This window comes from Lutra lutra, chromosome 18 (assembly GCF_902655055.1).
Source record: "Lutra lutra chromosome 18, mLutLut1.2, whole genome shotgun sequence".
In the NCBI taxonomy this organism is placed as follows: domain Eukaryota; kingdom Metazoa; phylum Chordata; class Mammalia; order Carnivora; family Mustelidae; genus Lutra; species Lutra lutra.
The window spans coordinates 30,790,611-30,808,227 of NC_062295.1; the positions used below are offsets into that span (position 1 = coordinate 30,790,611).

Sequence of the window (17,617 nt, forward strand, 5' to 3'; positions counted from 1 at the left end):
TGTGTAGTTACAGAAGAGTACTTTGGTAGTAAGATGTAACCAATTTTCTAGGGAGACAGTCAAGGGAATAAATACCCCAACATCACTTTTCCTCTACCATCCATCTGATTTTCTGCTCTTGCTTCCTGTGGGTTGAACTCAACAAAATCTAGATGGCAAGGGAGCCCTTTGGTGTTAGAATTTATGAGATGCTGCCTACGGTAGAAGTTAGGAGAAATGTATAGCGCTAAACAACCAGACAACTTTTTTTTTTTTAGAAAAAATAGGTCTCGAAGCGTTTGACCTTGGATTCTACCTTAAGAGATAAGAAAGAGAAGAGCAAATTAAATCAAAGAAAACAGAAGAAGAAAGGATTTAGTAAAGATCAAAGTAGAAATTAGTAAAATAGAAAACAGGAAAATCAGCGATACCAGAACCTGCTAATTCAATGAAATTAATAAACCTCCAACCAAAATTCCAGGAAAAAAAGGGACACAAATTAACCAACATGAAGAATTAGGTGATACATATAGTCTACAGATATTGACAGGGTAATAAGGGAATATTATGAACATTTTTGACACCAATAAATTTGACAACTAAAGTGGACAAATCCCTTGAAAGATACAAACTACCAAAACCCATTCAACAACAAATAATACAAACCTTAATAGGTGATCTTGTGATCTGTCTGTCAAATAAATAAATAAAATATTAAAAAAAAAAAAACAAAAAACAACTTGACGAAACTCCATGCCCAAATGTCTTCGTTGGTGAATTCTGTCAAACATTTAAGGAAGATACAATACCAATTCTATACAAGTGTTATCAGAAAATAGAAGAGGAGAGGGAGGTGTGAATTCTTTGGAACTTATTATGTAAGGTCAGCATTACCCTGATACCAAAACTGTATAAGCACATTAAAGAGAAAAAACTATGCATTAAGAAAAAAAGTCTGTGTTCACAAAACCCCATTGTGAACACAGATACAAAATTTTCTTTCTTTCTTTTTTTTAAAGATTTTATTTATTTATTTATTTGACAGACAGAGATCACAAGTAGGCAGAGAGGCAGGCAAAGGGAGAGGAACGGAAGCAGGCTCCCCGCTGAGCAGAGAACCCGATGCGGGGCTCCCTCCCAGGGTCCTGAGATCATGACCTGAGCCGAAGGCAGAGGCTTTAACCCACTGAGCCACCCAGGTGCCCCAGATGCAAAATTTTCTAATCAAAATTTTAGCAAATGAAATCCAGCACTAGGAAAAGGACAGTTTATCATAATTCAGTGGGGTTTATTCTACAAATGCAAAGTTGTTATAAATTTATAATTCTCCTTATAAACAGGATGAAAAACCATATGGTCATCTCATTTTATACACAAAAAGCGTTCAACAAAATCCAGCATCAGTTTCTAATAAACACTCAACAAACTGCAAATAGAAAAGCCGTCAGTCTAATAAAGGGTGTTTACACAATAATCTCTAGCTAACAACGTATCTAATGGTAAAAGAGTGAATGTCTGCTGTTCCACTGCATTTGACATTGTATTGGTGGTTCTAGTCAGGAAGTATGTCCAGAAAAGGAAATAAAGGGCATCTGTATTGGGAAGGAAGAAATAAAGTTATCTTTATTTGCAGACAGCATGATTGTCTATGTAGAAAATCTCCTAGAATCTCCCATAAAAGGTACTAGAGCTAATAAGTGAGTTTATGAGCAGGGTAGCAGGATACAAGATAAATAATAGAAAAACCAAACAATTGGAAACTAAAATTTAGAAAGATCCAGTATCATTAAAGATTTTTTGTTTGTATGTTTTTGAGAGAGAGAGAACATGAGCAGGGGCGAAGCGCAGAGGGAGAAGCAGACTCCCTGCTAAGTAGGAAACTCGATGTGGGACTTGAACCAGGACCCAGGGTCATGCCCCAAGCTGAGGGCAGACACTTAACCGACTGAGCCACGCTGGCTCCCAGAAAGGTAAACCATTCATGGTAATGTCAAAACATGTGAAATATTCTGGGAGTGATTTGACAAGAGATACACAAGATCCATACACTAAAAAGTATAAAATGTTCCTGAGAGAAATTTAAGAGGGCCTTAAATGATAGATACATCTTTGCTCGTGGGCTGGAAGACTCAGTATTGTTAAAATATCAGTTCTTCCTAAATTGATGTGTAGATTCACCACAATTGCAATAAAATCCCGGCAGCTTTTCAACTATGCTCAAAAAATAATAATAAAATGCCAGCAGCTCTTCTGTAGGAATTGTCAAGCTGATTGTAAAGTTCCTGTGGAAGGGTGCCTGGGTGGCTTGGTCCAACTCTTGGTCCCCCCTCCCCTTTAAAGATTTATTTATTTGACAGAGATCACAAGTAGGCAGAGAGACAGGCAGAAAGAGAGGGAAGCAGGCTCCCCGCTGAGCAGAGAACCCGATTCGGGGCTCCATCCCAGGATCCTGAGATCATGACCTGAGCCGACGGCAGAGGCTTAACCCACTGAGCAACCCAGGCGCCCCCAACTCTTGGTTTTTGACTCAGGTTGTGATCTCTAGGTGGGGAGATGGAACCCTCCGCCAGGTTCCCTGCTCAGTGTGGGGGAGTCTGCTTCCTCTGACTTTCCTCTTCCACCGCCCCTTCTCCTTGGCTTGCATTCTCTCTCTCTCTCTTTGAAATCTTCATTTTATTATTTTTTAAAGATTTTATATATTGGGGTGCCTCGGTGGCTCAGTGGGTTAAAGCCTCTGCCTTTGGCTTGGGTCCTGATCCCAGGGTCATGGGATCGAGTCCTGCATCGGGCTCTCTGCTTGGCAGAGAGCCTGCTTCCTCCTCTCTCTCTGCCTGCCTCTCTGCCTACTTATGATCTCTGTCAAATAAATAAATAAAATCTTAAAAAGAAAAAGATTTTGTATATTTATTTGTGTGAGAGAGAGAGAGCATGAGTTGGGGGAGAGGGCAGAAAGAGAGGGAGAAGCAGATTCTCCACTGAGCAGGGAACTCCTGATGCAGGTCTCTATCCCAGGACTCTGGGGTTATGACCTGAGCCCCAGGCGCCCCATACATAAATCTTTTTTTTTTTTTTTTAAAGATTTTATTTATTTATTAAACAGAGATCACAAGTAGGCAGAGAGGCAGGCAGAGAGGAGGGGGAGGCAGGCTCCTTGCTGATTAGAGAGCCCGATGTAGGGCTCGATCCCAGGGCCCTGAGATCATGACCTGAGCTGAAGGCAGAGGCTTAAACCACTGAGCCACCCAGGGGCCCCCCGATACATAAATCTTTAAAAAAAAAAATTAGTGTGGAAATGCAGAGCCCAGCCAAAAAGAACTTTGACAAAGAACAACAAAGTTAGGTATAATACTGTCTGATTTTGGTTAAGATTATATGCAGTTGGTATAAAGATAGACTGATAGATCAGTGAAACAGAGTAGCATTCAGAAATAGACTCGTATCCATCCATACACATACTACTGATGTGGAACCCAACATGGGGCTGATACTCCCAACCCTGAGATAAAGACCTGAGCTGAGATCAAGAGTTGGATGCTTAACCGACTGAGCCACCCAGGTGCCCTCAACGACTGATTTTTGATAAGAGGTAGAAAGATAATTAAGTGAAGATTGTCTTTTCAACACGTGATTCTAGAATAATTGGATAGCCATATGTATAGTTGAAATTTATTAATTTTTTTGAGATTTTATTTTTAAGCAGTCTGCACCAAACATGGGGCTCAGACTCACGATTCGTGTGCTCTTCCTACTGAGCCAGCCAGATGCTCCTCTAGAGTTGGTTTTCTTAAAAATGGAAATTCTTGAACTGTATTTTACATATATGTCAGGTTAGTGTAGTGATTGCCTTTTGGCCTTAGGACATTGGTGTGTGAATCATGACCTAGATGGTGGTCATTTTATTTCTTAAGGTATCCTGTTTCAATTTAGAAGTCTTAGAAATGAAGTTGAAAAAAATCACTACTTGGCTCCTTCAGAGTTTCAGTGAATTTTTGTCAGGTGAAGTGGGCTAGATGTTAGATAATAAATTCTAAACATCTTTAGCTTTCTGGTTCTTACCATCGTTGATTCTTGCCCGTCTCCTTTATAGGTTGGGAAGGAAAAAATGCTCAAGGTGAGGATTGTGAAGATTCATCCTTTGGAAAAAGTAGATGAAGAGGCCGCTGAGAAGAAATCGGATGGTGCCTGTGACTCTCCCTCCAGCGACAAAGAGAACTCGGGTCAGATTCCTCAGGATCATCAGAAGAAGGAAGCGATTGTAAAAGAGGATGAAGGAAGGAGAGAGAGTATTAGTATGTATGATGCTAGCTTTCCTTAGTGAGTTGTGCTACTCTGTTTATTTTATACACAAATCTTTCTGAGTTCTCCTGCACTTAGATTAGGATTTGAGTTTTGTAGATAGCTAGACATGTTTTTGTTCATTTATGATTCAGAAAGCAAAATATTCAGCAAGTGAATTAAGATTTTAAATCCACCCCCCCACACACAAAATATTTAAATCTCCCTGTACACTTAAGACCATTGGGAAGTCATTACCTCTGGCTGCTTAGAAATCTGTGTGCACGCACCTGTCTACCCAGGATGGGAAAGAGAGGTTTCCTTTTCTCTAAGTTGGATATATGGAAGTAAGTGTGGAAGCGGGGAGATTGGCGTAGGAGGGGCTCATTCTAATTTCTGTTTCTTTTCATATTATAAGCTAGTGTGGTGCTTTTAAGATACTTCCTTTTGTCTATATTCTGTAATTCAGGTCCTTCTCAGATGGGAGCTGCCAGAATTGTGAAACACTAAAAATAATTTTTAGGGACCTGGAGACTTAACCAGTGATGTTTTCAAAGTTGAGAAACTGAAACGTTGCTTACTGGGGAGACTTTTCAGCCTCTGAGGGCTTCGTTGTTATTATTATTTTTTTAAATTTGTGTAAATAAGGAATTTGACTAGATCCCTTCTCTCTCCAAAAATAGGAGCACTCAGAGTGTGTGTTTATCAGTCCCTTTCTCTGTGACTGTTCGAGGATTAAACAGTTTTCCCTCATTCTTTAACTGTCACAAAGTTTGAATTAGAATATTACATTAAAATGTTCTGCTGTGTGCCTTCCATTCTGTTTTGTGTCTCCGGGGGTCTGGGATATGTGCAGATGGTCTTAGAGGGCCGTCCTTACCCAGTCCCAAGGATGCTTTGGAGATCGTGTAGCCGCTCCCTTCTCACCGTTGATGCTGCAGTTTGGTTTTCTTCTCTACTGTGTTACGAATGCTAATGTCTGCGTTTTTCAGTTTCTCTCTCCTTTTGACACTGAAGCTTTATAATATGTGTGTTACAGTTCCTGTTTTGGCTTGGTTGTTTTGGGTAGGTGTTGGCAGATCTGTCTTCTAACACTTCTTCTAGAATGAGGATCATTGGAATACCCATGATGTGCTACAGCTGTTAGTTTTACACCTTAAGCATTGTGTACCAGGATCTGCTGGTTTTAGGCTTTGGCTTATTTTTTAGAGTGTGTGCCCTAAGTGCAGGTTTTAATTACTGGGATGTAATGTTATTGCTACTATGTTGATAAGAGTAGTAGGTGGGCTACTAGAATTAATGTTATGGTATATTTGCATTTCTTCAGGGGAAAATTCATTAGAATTTCCATAGAAATATGAGAGGCAAATTCTACTATGCAAAATATTTTCTTAACCATGTGACCTTTTCTTTTACTTTGTGGAGGGAAGCAAGAATTTTTCAGGTTTGTAGGACTCTGTTCTCCATCTTAGATGGGAGCTCTCTTTTCTCTTGGCCAAGATACTTGTGCTTTGAAAACCGTTCCCTCTGGGGCACCTGGGTGGTTCAGTCGGTTAAGCATCTGCCTTCAGCACAGGTCATGATGCCAGGGTCCTGGGACCTAGCCCCGCATCTGACTTCTTGCTCAGTGGGAAGCCTGCCAGTTCCCCTGCTTGGGCTCTTTTTCTTTCTTTCTCTCTTTTTTATAAATAAATAATACTCTTTAAAAAGAAGTGAATACCGTTCCCTCTTAGTTTCTCAAGGGCTGGGTAAACCTTTATCATTCTACCATACGCTGTTTTTTTTAAAGTAGGCTCCATGCCCAGCATGGAGCCCAATGCAGGGCATGAAGACACGACCCTGAGATCAAGACCTGAGCTGATACCAAGAGTCGGACTCTTAACCAGCTGAGCCACCCAAGTGCCCCTCTACTATATAGTGTTTTAAACCCTCTTTCTAATGGTTCTTCTCAGATTATAAACAAAGTCTCATTTTCTATAAACAAAAGCATATCTTCCCTTGATCCTTTTCCATTTCTGTCTTACTTATTCAAGGTAAGATTCTTGAGAATGTTGTCTCCACTTTCTGACCATAAGTTTATGTCTTCTGCTGTTACAGTGTACCTTCTGCGTCTTTACTCCTCAAACTGTTCCCAACAAGATTAATAGGTGACCTCCCTAATTGTAGAATTCACTGATTTCTCCTTTGTGTTTTACTTTATTGTTCCAGCAGACCAACACAGACCAACACTGTTGGTCACTCTTGTATCTTTCAGCTTATTTGATACCATAGTCTCCCTGGGTTTCCTAACTACTTTTCTGGGAGGAGGAGTTATTTGTTTTTTGTTTTTAAGTGTCTTCTGCCTAACGTGGGACTCCCAACTCATGACCTCGAGATCAAGAGTTACACACTTTTTTCTGGCATTAAATTATTTTTCATAGGATTTTGTTCTGCCTCCTTTTAATTTTTTTGTACAGGGGTATTGTTCTATTTCATTCCTGCCCACAGTTTAAATTCTTAATCTCTATAAAGGCTGATGATTCCCAGACCCACGTCAGCTTAGCTTCTTACCTCTAGACCCAGTCTTCACGTGTATATCCTGGGCAGTTTAAATTTAACACCTGTAAGGCTAAATTGTTCATCTTACTCTTTATGTTATCTTCCCAAGGTACCTCAACAAGAATTGTCCTGCTTTTCTTTCTTTCTTTCTTTGCCAGACAGAGATCACAAGTAGGCAGAGAGGCAGGCAGAGAGAGAGAGGAGGAAGCAGGCTCCCTGCTGAGCAGAGAGCCCCATGCAGGGCTCGATCCCAGGACCCCGGGATCCTGACCTGAGCCGAAGGCAGAGGCCCTAACCCACTAAGCCACCCGGATGCCCCGTGTCCTGCTTTTCTTTCAACATTCTCTTACTCAGTTAATGACCCCCCTCATCTTGGTCCCTAAAGCAGAAAACTTGGAAATTGTTAGCATTTCCACATCTGGTTGGTTACCAATCTGTCTTCTAAATGCCTCTTGACTCTCCATTTGAACCTCTTGAACCTCCATTCCAGTTAAATTCATTCAGATGTTTAGTGCTGTTTCTTGTGATTCCCAATCTTTAGTCTCAGCTGACCTTTTCATTCATTTTCTAACTGCAGAAAGTGTTTAATTTTTTCATAGTAGTGATCTTTCACACCATAGTTAGACGGAAATCCTTTGTTTCTTTAGTGCCCATGAGACACATTCATCTCTTTAAATGGCATTCATTGTTGGGGCTCCTGGCTGCCTTAGTCAGTAGAGCATGTGACTCTTGATCTTAGGATTGTGAGTTCAAGTTCAAGCCCCCACATTGGACATGGAGCCTACTTTAAGACAAAACAAAACAAAAACAAATTACTTGTAATTTGGCCCCTTCTTAACTCTTTGGTTTGAAGTTTTTACTGTAGTCTAGATCATAGTCACTCCTCTTGTTGCTTATAGTCTATAAACGAGTCTTACTTTTTCTTCCAGACCAAGTTAGACATTGCTTCTCTTTCCTCTCACTGTATTTTTCTGTATCAGTCTGTCATAGTTTATCACATTGTACTGTAATTTTTGTAGACTCATAGACTAGCTTGAGGTAAGGATTTTATAATTCATAGAGTAGGTGTTCGTTAAGATTATGAGTAATGAATGAATGGATGAAATTAAAGACTTGTTTTTTCACTAATTTTCTATTGATTTGATTAGATGACAGAGCACGTAGATCTCCACGAAAACTCCCTACTTCATTAAAAAAAGGAGAAAGGAAATGGGCTCCACCAAAATTTCTGCCTCACAAATATGATGTGAAATTACAAAATGAAGATAAGGTTAGTTGGTACTTTGTATTAAACCTTTTACACATAGTAAATGTTACTTCAGAAAATGTAGGGCTAGTTTTCTCGGAGAAAATGTGCTAAAAAAAAATATGAGTGAATGTGTTTTTACGACAAATTCTGAGGGTTTTTCTAGTCTTTGTAATTATGACCTTAAGTTAAATTGTATTTTTTCTCTAGAAGATAGCATGCTTTTTTTCTTTTAATATGAATTATTAGGGTATAAAAATAATTTGCATTTGAGCTTCAAGCTGAGTTTGAAAAATAAGAATCAGTTCCCAGCAGTTAAGGACTTTTCCCCAGGTAATAGCTCTTCCCAGTTAAAAATAAAGCAATTTGTAATATACTTAAGCTCAGAAACTGAGTCCGTTCTAATCAGTGCTTTTACAAGGAATTTGTGAAGCTACTAATCTAAAATAGTAAATACCTTTAAAATGACTTAGTGCTTTATTTTACTGATTTATTGATCCAGAGTTATGATACACCTTTTAAAAAAAAATATATATATATGTATATATTTTAATACACAAGATCTTTATTAATTAATAAAACAAAAAAGAGGGAAACAGAAGCAACAAAATGAAGACCATACTGCTCATGATACATCAGCCACATGGTCAGAAAACCAATTTCTAAAGAGCGACAGCTGCTGGTGTCATGGAGTTTTATTGCATTCAACAGGGGAAAGGTAGAAGGTTGGAATGAAAAAGATGAGCAGGCCTCTGATAGGAAGATATTATAGGGACTCTAATCCTTAACTGTGGACTCCTCTTGTTACTTCCTTTGGAGCAAAAGATGGAGAGGAGAGAGGAATTCTCCTTTTTTTTTTTTTTTTAAAGATTTTATTTATTTATTTGACAGAGATCACAAGTAGACGGAGAGGAAGGCAGAGAGAGAGAGAGAGAGAGAGAGAGGGAAGCAGGCTTCCTGCTGAGCAGAGAGCCCGATGCGGGACTCGATCCCAGGACCCCGAGATCATGACCCTAGCCGGAGGCAGCGGCTTAACCCACTGAGCCACCCAGGCGCCCCTTTATGACTATATGACTTCTTGTGAGACAGATCAGTCCACCTAGATACAAAGAATCCTTGCATCCCCACAGGCCAGTTGCTAGTGCTCATCTTTATGTTAAAATAAAATAAAGTGTGGGAGCCATAGAGGGGATAGAGAGTAGCAAGAATGGTTGCCTTGGCCCCAAAGGCATCAGAGGATGGGGAGGACACTATCTGGGTCATCAGAGTCCTCTACATTCTGAGACTATCACTTCAACTCTTTGGAGGGGGCTGGGTGATTGAGTTATGGCTCTGACTCCGCTCTGGGGGTGGAGAGTGAAGATGACAAAGAAGTCCATCTGTCCCCGGGGAGACACAGTTGCAGAGATGAGACAGAAAAGAACAGAATAACAAAATCCAACTAGAAAAAAGGGTCTGCGAAGGGCCTGGGAAGGCAGTATGCTAGGTGCACACCTCTAAGAAATATATATATATATATTATAGAGAGGTGGGGTTGGGGGGGGGGCACAGAGGAAGAGGGAGAGAGTCCCAAGCAGACTCTACACTGAGCTCAGAGCCCGACATGGGGCTCAGTTTCATGACCCTGCAATCGTGACCTGAGTTGAAACCAAGAGTTGCATGCTTAACTGACTGACCCACCCAGGTGCCCCCGTGGTTAGCTTTTAAATAAAAATAGGAGTATTCTGTATGTACTATTTTGTAGCTTGGTTTTTTTCATTTAGTATGCAGTAAACATCTGTGATGTCATTAAATTTTTCCCAAAACAGTGTTTTCAGGTTGTAGGGTGTATGATAGTCAACCAAGGGAATTTACTAAAGATGTAGATGCCCAGGCTGTGCTGCCGGAGATACTTCTGATTCAATAAGTTTGGGGCCCAAACATCTGCATTTTAATAACACCCTAGATGATTCTGATAAATTTGTCCTGATTAAGAAATGTTTTTCCCCTAAGGTTGTATATATTATAGGTAATATATTTTATGGTTATATATGTTATGTGCAGTATATTACATATATTAATATGTATATAATGGTTGCCTTCATTATATGGATGTATTTTAATTTAAAAAATGATTCCATTGCTGATGTACCTTTACGTAATTTTCCCTTGTTTTTGTTTTTGTTTTTTTTTTTCATTTTATAAGCAGTTGGTGATGACTGTCCATTTACTTCTAAATTGTTGTTTTTTTTAAGGTGTTATTTATTTGACAGAGACTGTGAGAGAGGAAACACAAGCAGGGGGAGTGGGAGAGGGAGAAGCAGGCCCCCTGCCAAGCAGAGAGCCTGATGTGGGGCTCGATCCCAGGACCCTGGGATCATGACCTGAGCCAAAGGCAGACATCTAACGTCTGAGCCACACAGGCGCCCCTTACTTCTAAATTCTTAACAAGAGGAAATGCTGATTCAGGGGCACCTGGGTGGTTCAGTTGGTTAAGTGTCTGCCTTCTGCTCAGGTCATGATCCCAGAGTCCTGGGATCAAGCCCCACATCAGACTATGTGCTCAGAGTCTGCTTCTCCTTCTCCTGGTGCCCCTCCACCCAACTCATGCTCTCACTCTCAAATAAATGAGATCGTTAAAAAAAAAAAAAGAGGAATTGCTGCTGGTTTAGTGGATATGCACATTTTTAGGACTTTGATACATACTGATAAATTGCGTAGGGATGTGTTTAACATTCTGTCTCAGAAAATTCCTCTTTTTGTTTCATCTAGCTTATAGTAGCCGTATTTTATAGAGGGGATTATGATTTTTCTGGAGAGAACATAAATCTTTGTTCTCAGTAGTTAATTGCTTGTTACCCAGTGGTAAGTTATTTGTATTTGTTCACCTAGATCATCAGTAATGTGCCAGCAGACAGCTTGATTCGCACAGAACGCCCGCCAAATAAGGAGATACTTCGATACTTTATACGGCATAACGCGTTACGGGCCGGTACTGGTGAAAATGCACCGTGGGTGGTAGAAGACGAATTGGTGAAGAAATACTCCCTCCCTAGCAAGTTCAGTGACTTTTTACTTGATCCATACAAGGTAAGGTCACTGTAATTTTTGAACAGCAAGATAGAATACTTTTAGATGAGTTTGTTTTCTCTGGTAGCTCCTTAGATTAGATTGTGAGCTTTTTTTTTTTTTTTTTTAAAGATTTATTTATTTGACAGACAGAAATCACAAGTAGGCAGAGAGGCAGGCAGAGAGAGAGGAGGAAGCTGAGCAGAGAGCCCAATGTGGGGCTCCATCCCAGGACCCTGGGATCATGACCTGAGCCGAAGGCAGAGGCTTCAACCCACTGAGCCACCCAGGCGCCCCTAGATTGTGAGCTTTTAAAACAGAAAATGGATTCAGAAATTTTCACATCTGTCTGTTTTATGTAGGTGATGATGTGGGGTTGGTATTGAATATCTCCCCTAGTTCAATATATGGTTTTTTAAATTGTGGTTGCATAATTAAAAAAAATTCATAACTTTTTTGCTTCATTCTTCTTGGAATGAGGTATGGTATAAATAGAAAAAAAAACCTGAATTTAAATATCAGATAAAATGATCAAAGACACCAGCAGCCTTAAAAAGACTTGAAATGAGTATTACTTTGTATGACAGATTAGTAGAAAATCTAGCATTTCCCTCTTGAGAATGCGTTGGACTTTTTTCCGTCAGTCAGCTCATTTGATCTTCAAAACATTTCTTACGAGGTCCTGGGGGTGGGCCGAGTGTGTGTGTATGTGTGAGTATAATCTTATTTTCCAGATGCATAAGCTGAGGCTAGTCTAATTAGAACCAACAGAAAGTAAAATGACAAAAGCCAAGACATTGGCCTCAGATTTCTGATTGTCTTTTTCATCTCAGGGTTTCTCCCATAAGATCTTTTTTATTTCAGTAAGAAATAAAATAAGATTTTATTTATTTATTTGACAGACAGAGATCACAAGTAGGCAGAGAGGCGGGCAGAGAGAGAGGAGGAAGCAGGCTCCCTGCCAAGCAGAGAGCCCGATGCAGGGCTCAATCCCAGGACCCCAAGATCGTGACCCGAGCTGAAGGCAGAGGCTTTAACCCACTGAGTCACCCAGGGGCCCCAAGATTTTTTTTATGTAGGTTTTGAGAGTATTTTTGTTCTTTGTGGCAAGTTTACTGATTTGCATACTGATAGTTCACCTTGATCTTAGGGCGGGAATGGGGGCCAGAGCTGCTGATTCCTTAAGACCAAGTCAGAGTTCTATGATTGTTTTTTCCCTTTCCTTTTCATTTTGAAAAAAACTAAGCACATCTGGTGTCCTACAACTAAGTTGCCTCAATTATTTTAGGTTCATTTTGCTGAAAAAAGTATATGAGGGGCACTTGGGTGGCTCAGTGAGTTAAGCCTCCACCTTCAGCTCAGGTCATGATCCCAGGGTCCTGGGATCGAGCCCTGCATCAGGCTCTCTGCTCGGCAGGGAACCTGCTTCCCCCTCCCTCTCTGTCTGCCTCTCTGCCTACCTGTGCGCTCTCTCTGTGTCAAATAAATAAAATCTTAAAAAAAAAAAGTATAATGAGAAATAATTTATTTCTCCAACCATAGTTTAGCACTTAGCATGTTTTCTTATTCCAGACCAGCATGACCAAGCGTTTTCTTTCTGTGCTCTTTAAATTTTTATTTGCATAAAAGGAAAAATTTAGAAATTAATAGGCTTTTTCTGGATTAGGACTAAAGTTTCTGTGGAACTTTGGTAAACCTAAATTTTGTTTATTCACTGAGGGAAAATTTTAATTCTTTGTCATTTTATTGCTCTAGAGTTTTGAAGCTGTGATAACGGCTTTCAGTGGTTACAACATAAGATGATGATTATTATCTTATCATAAGATGATGATGATTAGTGTACGAAAATCCCATGCAGAATCATCTCTGAATGAGTTTCAGACTGTTGGATCATTTGAGTCCTTACATATTTTCCTCTTTTTAAATCTTACAGCTTTTATGTATTTTAGTTTAGGGATTTAAGTATATGAATAACATGGGGGGAAAAAAAGAATAAAAAAAAGAAAGGCCAAGTATTATTTATGGGTAAAAGGTCTTTGGGGCTTACTGGAACAAAAAAGCTGATCCACACTTTTTGTAGGAGCCAGAGACTAGAATTTTAGGAACTTATATCTTGAAAAGGAGTTTCTGAAGAAATCAGCTACTCTCAAATTTTCTACTGAGGGCTTAAGATATTTAATAGAATTTGGCTGTAATTAAGGTTGAGACTAGGAAGTATTAGCTTGTTTGGACTAAAGTGCTGTAAGAAGACAGTGATTCTGTTTAGAGAACTTGAGAACTTGTAAAACGCCAGTCTACGTAATAAATCTTACTCCCCAGTACTATTTGACATTTCCCTGATATTGTCACCTGAGTTTTGCTCATAAGTTGTGTTTTTCCTGTTTGTGGTTTCCTTCCTCCCTCCCTCCCTCCCTTCCTTCCTTCTTTCCTTCCTATGATTTCATTTATTTGTCAGAGACAGAGAGAGAGAAAGCACAAAAGGGAAGCGGCAGGCAGGGGGAGAAGCGGGCTCCCTGGGGAGCCGCATGTGGGACTCAGTCCTAGGACTCCAGGATCATGACCTGAGCCAGATGCAGACGCTTAACTGACTGAGCCACCCATGCGCCCTATTTGTAGTTTTCTTAAAGAACTTGGAGTATCTCTGCCAGTACAGAATATAGTAAAGAAACAGATAAGTAGACCATGAAACAGTGTTTCAGATTTTTTCCTCATCTAAAGGAAATTTTAAGTCATGTATTGAGGATTCAAGTTGATCACATAAAATCTGCCTTTCCCAAAGGCAGTAAGTTTAAAAAATTTTTTTCTCTCTTCATCTTCTCTTTGGTTTTCATAGAATCTCCTTTGGTTTTCAGCCAGGTGCAGCTCCTGTGAAGAGAGAGGAGACGTGGAGTTCAGGAAGCAAGTTCTGAGCAGTAGTTTAGGGAAAGGACCGAAGGGGATCCTCGGTTGGGAGAGAAGAAAGTTAGAGATTTGGAAGTTGGAGTGTTACCTGAGTAGGGCCTGATGTGATGATCAGAGTGTGTTTGTGGTCTTGTAAATTTTAGAACATAAATTACTTGAAAATGAGAACGAGCTTACTCATTTTGTGTTCTGTAATATTTAGCATGGTAGTGTAATAGGTAAGTGGCTGGTGAATTCATCTCTTTAAGTATCATTTGTTGAGAAAAAATGCAAAAACAGTTGAGTTTAGGGATAATGACTTGGGGGAATGACCTACAAGGAATTTGTGTGGTAACTGTCATGTAAGGTGAAATGTGCCATTTTGGCTCATTGCTCTTCGGTGGAATATATTGCAACTCCAGTGTTTTGTTACTCATGCCACAGTGTTTGAGCTCTTAATTTCAGGCTGCCGAATGCTTAGTAGGGAGGCTTTTGGATAGAGATGTAACAACTAAATACTACTTTTTTTTTTAAAGAGCTTTGGAATCCTGCCATAATTTGGACTGCTTTAATAGGGTTTTTAAATGCACTTTAAGAACATCTTATTTTGAAATAATTTCATACCGAAAGTAGACAAATTACTGTGAAGAATTTCTTCTGTATACCTTCAAGTGAATTTCCCAGATGTTAACATTTACCACATTTGTTTTATTATTTTCTCTCTTTTCAAACACAAATTATTTTTTTCTGAGCCACTGAGAAGGCCCTTTCATTTGAATATATGGGATATTTTCTTTTTCTTGGTTTTTTATTTTTTTATTTTTTTATTTTACTTATTTGAGAGAGTGACAGCATCAGCAGGAGGAGGGACAGAAGGAAAGGGAGAGAATCTCAAGCAGACTTCAAGCTGAGCCCAGAGCCCATTGCGGGACTCAGTCTCATGACCCTGAGATCATGATCTGAGCCAAAACCAAGAGTCAGATGCTTAACTGACTGAGCCACGTAGGGAGCCCAAGCACAAGGCTACTTTCTAATGTAACTATAGTACAGTTGGCAAAATCAGGAAGTTAACATTGAAACAATACTATTATCTGTAGTCCTTACACAAATTTTGAAAACTGTCCCGGCCCTGCCCTTTTAGCCAAAAAAAATATTGGTTTGGTTTCAGTAGGATCCAATATAGTATCATGTATGATGTTTCCTTGTTTTGTTTTGTTAGGAGACTGATCTCTGATCTGGAGCCATCTCTCAGCTTTTCTTTGTCTTTCAAGAACCTTGACATTTTTTTACGAATACAAGCCAATGACTTTCGTGTGATGCTTCTCAATTTGTGGCTATTTCCACATGATTATATTCAGGCTATGGATTTTGGGTAGAAATGCCACAGAACTGATGTGTTTTTCTTAGTGAATCATATCAGAAGGCACATGATGTAATTTTGCCTCATTACTAGTGATGTTAATTCTATATTTTTAAAGATGTTTATCTCTTCTAGTTGTTTCAAGTAAGTGTTCATGGTTTAGATTTTTTCTTTAAATTGCCTTTTGATTTTTATTTATGAGTTAGAGACTAGAGCAGAAGCACGTTAAAAAAGAAATTATGTTAACTTTAAAAGCACTTAAAACCTGATTTACGGCAACAGCTTTTGCATATTGGCCGATAAAGATATCTGGAGATTGAAGTCAGTCCACTGTGCCAGTGTTGCCTTGAAACTCCTGCCATGGCTCCTTGGGTGACTGAGAAGAGTGCGGTAAAAATCAGAGTAATAGATGGCCCAAGTTTTCCAGTTCATGGTTTTTTCTGCTTACTGTTAAGTTAAATTTAGCGTCTGAATGAGCTGCTGTAAATAAAGTTTCTTCATTTTTATCTTAATAGATTTCCTTTCCTTATTTGTGGTGGTGGTTTGTTTTCAGGTGTGACAGGGAGCCAGGTATAGAATCGTATACTCTGTTTTTCTTAACGGCTTTCGTGTTGCTGAGTCATTCGTAAATATTTTGTTCCTGTTTAGCATTTAGGAAGGGCCTTTGCCTAAAACCTACATACAGTACTGCTATTTCGATGTTCATTCTTTTCTCCCTCCCTGTGCACTACGCTGGTAGATTACCTGTGCTGGGGGATAGGGGAGACCCTTAGCACATAAGCGGTTTTATACTTTTTCAGATCCCCCTGAGTCCAGCCATGCCGGCTCCCATTTGGCTGTGACCGCCCAGCATGCCCTATGCTGAGATGATCCCGTTACTGAAGGACTGCTCAAGCGGGGAGCCGGCCTGTTGGGAGGGGGTTGGGTGAGTTAATTTCTTTCATTTTTAAGAAAAAAAATGATGCGGTGTGGTTTGGCAAGAAAAACACACCTTATACCTAAAAATAGGTTGCTGGACCCTCTCGTAGCTGAGACATCCCAGCTTTTTCTTACATCATTTCTGCATAATATGGTCTTTAAGTAGAAGAAATTGAAAGAACCTTACGATAATTTGAGTGACTTTTAAACAGGAAAAAAAAAAAGCAAATTATGAAGTGGCCCTTATAATAGACCCTATTAAGAGATAAGTGGTAAAATTGAAACATACTCACACTAGTCTCCTTTTTAGTGATAAATTTCATTTTAGAATGACTTCAAATATAGTCTGTTATCCGGAGCATTAGAAGAAGTATCAGCTTTATACTCTGAAGATGTTCCAAGGCTAGTAGAGGCACATATTTGTCATTGATTTCTGCCAGGGTTGCTTTGGGCCTCCTCCTGTGATTTGTAGGGTGATTCCTGAAACACTGGTCTCTTTGGGGTATTGCTACCTAATATTATTGCCCTTCAGGGAGAGTCCTACGTAAGTCATCTTCGCTTATTCATTTTAACATTTTGAAATCTAGTTGTGGCAAAACAGAACTAGGAAATTCTGCTTCTGGGGAAAGTATCCCCCAAGTTATGGATGGATACTGTTTATATTCCGTAAACTATGAAACCTCTTCGTCAGCCAAGACTCAGGACGATAATTGGGGAACAGAAATAGCCAGCTGGAGGAAAATAACCTGTAATTCCCTTAGTCCTTAAAAGGCAGATTGGCCTTTGAATTTGGAGACTTGGCCAGGAGAAGGATGTTAGGGGTAGCCCGCTCATTCTTCACAGACCAGATCTCTCCTATTGGTGCTGCCTGGGTTCTGTGAGTTTGTCTGGTGGTTATATCCGTACTGTTTCGATATTACTTGACATCGCAGTACAGCTTACTAAATTTTGCTGTGCCTGTCTGGTCACGCCTGACAACAGTGTTGGTGTTCCTCCATGTCCTCTCTGGGATCGCTGTCGCTGTGCTGCTTCCCTCATCTTTCTCAAGGGTCTCACGATTTTGTCTTCCATAGTCTGTAGCTGCTTCCTTGCCTGCAGTGTCTCTCATGCTGACCTGCTGCTTCCATGTTGTTTCTCTGATGTTCATCCTTCCCACTTAGAATCCTCAAGTTAGGTTCAAGTCTCCAAGTGCCTTCTGTGCTTAGTTGCTTTTGGTAACAGAAATCACATCTTCTGGAGGTTATCTAGTTTCCATCCTACTCCTTTGAATTTTTGTGAAATTGGCTGTACCTTTTCATTGCTTCAGTATTTTTTTTTATTAAATATTTTATTTATTTATTTGACAGAGATCACAAGTAGGCAGAGAGGCAGGC

General features: G+C 39.8%; 1 protein-coding gene across 1 annotated transcript in view; it reads left to right on the forward strand.

Annotated features, from left to right (window-relative positions):
• BAZ1B (bromodomain adjacent to zinc finger domain 1B) overlaps positions 1–17,617 on the forward strand; it is a 69,527-nt gene that overhangs the window by 17,221 nt on the left and 34,689 nt on the right. The window contains exons 4-6 of the mRNA XM_047712783.1: positions 4,067–4,268; positions 7,941–8,062; positions 10,910–11,107. Coding sequence (XP_047568739.1) covers positions 4,067–4,268; positions 7,941–8,062; positions 10,910–11,107 — 522 coding nt within the window. The remainder of the gene's footprint in view (positions 1–4,066; positions 4,269–7,940; positions 8,063–10,909; positions 11,108–17,617) is intronic.